The sequence below is a fragment of the Micromesistius poutassou genome, assembly GCF_964030765.1.
Source record: "Micromesistius poutassou genome assembly, chromosome: 24".
Lineage (NCBI taxonomy): Eukaryota > Metazoa > Chordata > Actinopteri > Gadiformes > Gadidae > Micromesistius > Micromesistius poutassou.
Window position 1 is genome coordinate 4,610,840 of NC_140294.1, and position 5,000 is coordinate 4,615,839.

Genomic DNA, 5,000 nt, shown 5'->3' on the forward strand with positions numbered 1-5,000 from the left:
TCCCCCCCCCCCCTCCCTCCCTGTCCCCCACAGAGGGCCTCATGGCCACGGAGCACCAGCCTCTGGAGGTCCTGAAGACCTCCGCACTCAACCACATCCCTACAGGTAGGACCTGGGGCCGGGGGGCTGGGGGGGCCGGGGGAGGGAAGTGTGAGTGTTGGTGCAAGTGTGTGTGTGGGTGCAAGTGTGTGTGTGCATGCGTTTCTGCAAGTGTGTGTGTGTGTGTGTTGGTGTAAGTGTGTGTGTTGGTGCAAGTAAGTGTGTGAGTGTGTTGGTGCAAATGTGTGTGTTTGCGCGCGTTTGTGTGTGCGTTTGTGATTATGTGTGTCTTTGTGGGTGTATTTGTGTTTCTGCTGTGTGTGTGTGTGTGTGTGTGTGTGTGTGTGTGTGTGTGTGCCAGTGAGAAGGATCTGTGTTTCTCTTATTCTACTGTGCTGAGCTGGGCTGCGTCCCGTGAGTGTAAGAGAGAGAGAGAGTTTCCCTTATCGTCCGTATTCAGAGGTTAAAACACAATACACTCTCTTGATAAGCAACGGTAGCACTCACTGTTTCTGCTGGAGTCCTATAACTCACCTGTACTCTGTGTCCTTGATGAGGTTATTTTTACTCTATGCCGCAGGCCACAGTGTTGAACAGGTATCTCTTGTCCAAAAACGTGCTACGAACAATACAAATCACAACTAGCGACATCAAGTTGAGCGTCATGATGTTGAATTTTGTAGCTGTAAGGATTTATCGGACATGCCTTGCGAGGTCCAGCCTAGGGTTAATCCGATACATCGGTCCAATATTGGCGTATTGTAAATTATTGGATATCGGCTTGTGAACGTCATCCATCTCTGAAAAATAATCAGTGTCCCCTGGGCCTATGGATTAAACTGCAGCACTGCATTGTATTGTACTGTACTGTACTGCTCACTGCTCACTGTATTGCACTGCACTGCACTTCTCAATGCACTGTACTGTACTGCTCACTGCACTGCACTGTACTGTACTGCATTGTACTGTACTGCTCACTGCACTGCACTGTACTGTACTGTACTTCTCACTGCACTGCACTGTACTCCACTGTACTGTACTGCCACTGCTCACTGTACTGTACTGTACTGTACTGCCACTGCTCACTGTACTGTACTGCCACTGCTCACTGCCACTGCTCATTGCCATTTCTGAAATATCGTAGGCTCTCCTCACTTTGTATTTTTTTGCTCATTTTCACGCAATGTATCCAAATGTACCACAAGCAATGAGGACACAGAGGGGGTTCCATCTCTCTTAGGGGAAATCATCGAATAAAGGAGTTTCTTTGACATTGTGTTTAACTTCATGATAACACTATATTACAACAAAAAAAACAAAATATATTGAATCGTTATGAGCTGGAGCAGTAATTGAACATGAACATCATAGTTTGATTCAAACTGAATATTTATCTTCTATGAATAATTTAAAAAAATAAGAGTGGGTAGGACTAGAAAAGTATTAAACTTCATCCTATCCCTTTTGAACATGAACTGTATTATTTGAGTTATTTGTTTCTCAGGATCCTGAGGATCCCATTTGTTTTGATTTATTTTATTTCTTGCATTTTATTATTTCTCATTATTTTGTCTATATTATTTTACAAATGTTCAATAAAAGAAAAGAAAAACGTTATCTAAAATGCTTCTAAATCAGCCTTTACTTATGCAACATTTGGTACCTTAACCTTGTTCATTGGTTAAACAATATCATCCATGAAGTGTTCTCGTTATATCCTGACGGGATGAAAGGAAAACGAATGAATGGTGAGAGACCAGGAAGAGGTGGTTGTCTCTTGGTCCAGCGAGGGGTTAATAGTACAGCGCCGCCCTCGCTCTCCACTTCAGGACCACGCCGAGGACTGATATTTCAGACTGATGACCTCAGTTTAATTAAAATCATTAGAGGGCCATTGAAGTGAACTTGCGTAAGTCTGAATCACATCGACCACTTGTTATGACTCATCCATGGTCCGCCACAATAAAAGCCCCCACTTTGAGGCTCAAAGGAGAGTTACTTGAATGCTTCTCTTATTTATTTATATTGTGTTCTTTGTCTAGAAAAACAAGGATGAACCAATAAAAATTAATAAGGTAATTTACTCAACATTTAAATTTGTTTTGCCATTGTTATATACGTAATACTGACGTTCTCCAGACTCGACCGGAGCATGTTCACTTTAAGACTTCAGACTTCATGCTCATTGTTAGCATGCTCAATGTTAGCATGTTGTCTTTGAGAATTAGGCGTGGATATGGATAGTAGCACATATGGGGTCATTTTACAGCTCTCCTTTAGACCAGAGAGAGAGAGATAGAGAGGTGACACTGAGGAAGGATGAGGGAGAGAAGAGAGAAGATGGAAGAGAGAGAGAGAGAGAGAGAGAGAGAGAGAGTGAACAAAACAGACACAGAGAGCGAGTCTGAGACCTGAGAGGGAGGGAGACAGAGTGGACGTGGGAGACGCGGGGGAGGGAGGGAGGGAGACCTTGGAAATGGAAGATGAACAACAGGGTGTTGAATAGAGAGGAGTTAATGTGAAGGACGACCACCACGGAGCAGATTTATGCACAACCTAATTACAGAATGAACTGTTCAGACTGTGCATCTCACATCGTCTCCACCCATACAGATAGATCAGTGCTCAATGTACACACCTAGTGTATGTCGTACTTAGTTAAAGTACTTAGTTGTGTAGCATCTTATCCTAGCTATTTTTGTTGTATACAGGGAATGGGTTAACCTAGCGATTGTTAGTGCTTGGCACTTACAACACTTACAACACTTACTTACTTGTACACACTTACTTACAGCGTCATTGGGGCAGTTTCCCCCTGAAAAAGAGGTCTTAACCTGAATTAAATGTTTTACGTGCAGCTAATTTAATTTGGTATTTCATACTTCTTCTCTGGGTACCCAGAACAACAAAGACCAAAACAATTAGGAAATGAAGTCTGCAAATCTCTCTTTTGGGAACACTTCCTGGAGAAAGATTCTGTGCTGAACTTTATGGACACATTGCAGATCCCAGCATGGAAGGGTTTTTATTAAGATAGTTATAGTTATTATAATGATTGTTAGAAAGTTATAGAGATATCACTCTCATGGTTCAGAATAAGCACTGGCTACCGGGGGAGAGATCTGACCATTCGACCGTTTAATGGTCGTAACAACGATCGTAACAAGACAACACTGTAAAAGTCGCTAAGAGCAATCAAAAGTCGATCATCAAAGTCACAACTCTTCTCTGTTTTGGCACTGCAGTGGTGGAACAAGCTCACCTGTTCAGAGTTCACCTGGACTCTGCATAGCCACCCCCCTGCTTATTGTGTACGTCCTGGCACATAATGTATGCACTTACTACATGTCGTACTCAGTTATAGTACTTAATTGTGTAGCATCTTATCCTAGCTGTCTTTGTTGTATACGGGGAATGGGTTAACCTGGTGATTGTTAGTGCTTGGCACTTGGTTCTATGAACATCCTTAATGTACCGAAAGATATATTGTTGTTTCACCTTCTCCTGACAGATGTACTTATTGTAAGTCCCTTTGGATAAAAGTGTCTGCTAAATGCCCTAAATTCAAATGTAAATGTAAAAGTCCCCTTCGGTCCCTGATCACGCTCCCGCCACCCGAGTAGGGATCCTCTCTGAGCCTGATGAGCCATTCAGACTTGCCCCCCCACATGGCTCTGATTCAAATGTGTTGTGTGTGTTTGCCCAATATTCCCGGCTCGTTTTCCGCCCGTGTTTTCCATAAGGCGTGTGTGTGACATCTTTACTGGCCACACTGGGTTCATCCCATCCCTGTGTTGCTCTTTCGGCCGGTAACCACGGCGATGCCTTACGACCACAGACTAATGTAATTGGACGCCATTGATTTGACCTCGTAGGGGGTGGGATGCAAATCCAGCGGCGGCCGACCGCGCCCGTTGCAACGGCCCCGGTCCCCCCCCCCCCGCGCGTGCGGTAACACGACACCGGCCGGGTCCGACTGCAGCTGCTGGTGCCACACCCTTCACCCGTGATTGGTTGGTTTCTGTATGGATGCTGCCGGGAAGGCGTGGCCTAATTCACTGTAGAGGATGAACAATGGATGCTTTGGTCTCTGGTCTCTGGTCTTTGGTCTCTGGTCTCTGCTCTTTGGTCTCTTTGGTCTCTGGTCTCTGGTCTCTGATCTTTGGTCTCTTTGGTCTCTGGTCTCTGGTCTATGGTCTCTGCTCTTTGGTCTCTTTGGTCTCTGGTCTCTGGTCTCTGATCTTTGGTCTCTTTGGTCTCTGGTCTTTGGTCTCTTTGGTCTCTGGTCTTTGGTCTCTTTGGTCTCTGGTCTCTTTGGTCTCTTTGGTCTCTAGTCTCTGGTCTCTGGTCTCTGGTCTCTGGTCTTTGTTCTCTTTGGTCTCTTTGGTCTCTTTGGTCTCTTTGGTCTCTGGTCTTTGGTCTTTGGTCTCTTTGGTCTCTGATCTTTGGTCTCTTTCGTCTTTGGTCTCTGGTCTCTGGTATCTGCTCTTTGGTCTCTTTGGTCTCTTTGGTCTTTGGTCTCTTTGGTCTCTGGTCTCTGGTCTCTTTGGTCTCTGGTCTTTGGTCTCTTTGGTCTCTGGTCTCTGGTCTCTTTGGTCTCTGGTCTTTGGTCTCTTTGGTCTCTGGTCTCTGGTCTCTTTGGTCTCTGGTCTTTGGTCTCTTTGGTCTCTGGTCTTTGGTTGGTTTTTAGTGCAGAAAGATGGCTGAATAATAATTTGAACAGACGTTCTGTCCAAAGCGACCTGCAGTGAACACAGGGGTTAGGGGGCTATGGACATTGGGGATCAAAGACAGTATCTCTCCTTTGCCCAACACCCCCTAATGACCATTACGAACCCCTAAAGCAACCCTCTTGCTCAATACAATTCCTCCCGTAAAAAAACCCCCACCATGGGCAGCATGAGGTTCCTGGTTTCAGAGCTGCTGTGTGTGGGGCGGCATTAGCTCAGGGGGTAGAGCGG

The 5,000-nt window shown here is 45.2% G+C and overlaps 1 protein-coding gene across 1 annotated transcript in view; it reads left to right on the forward strand.

The window, feature by feature from the left end:
- The window catches only part of LOC311369651 (histone deacetylase 4-like), an 80,294-nt gene that overhangs the window by 21,790 nt on the left and 53,504 nt on the right, over window positions 1-5,000 (forward strand). Inside the window, exon 3 of the mRNA XM_084487869.1 lies at window positions 34-105. Within this exon, the coding sequence (XP_084343995.1) occupies window positions 34-105 (72 nt within the window). The remainder of the gene's footprint in view (window positions 1-33; window positions 106-5,000) is intronic.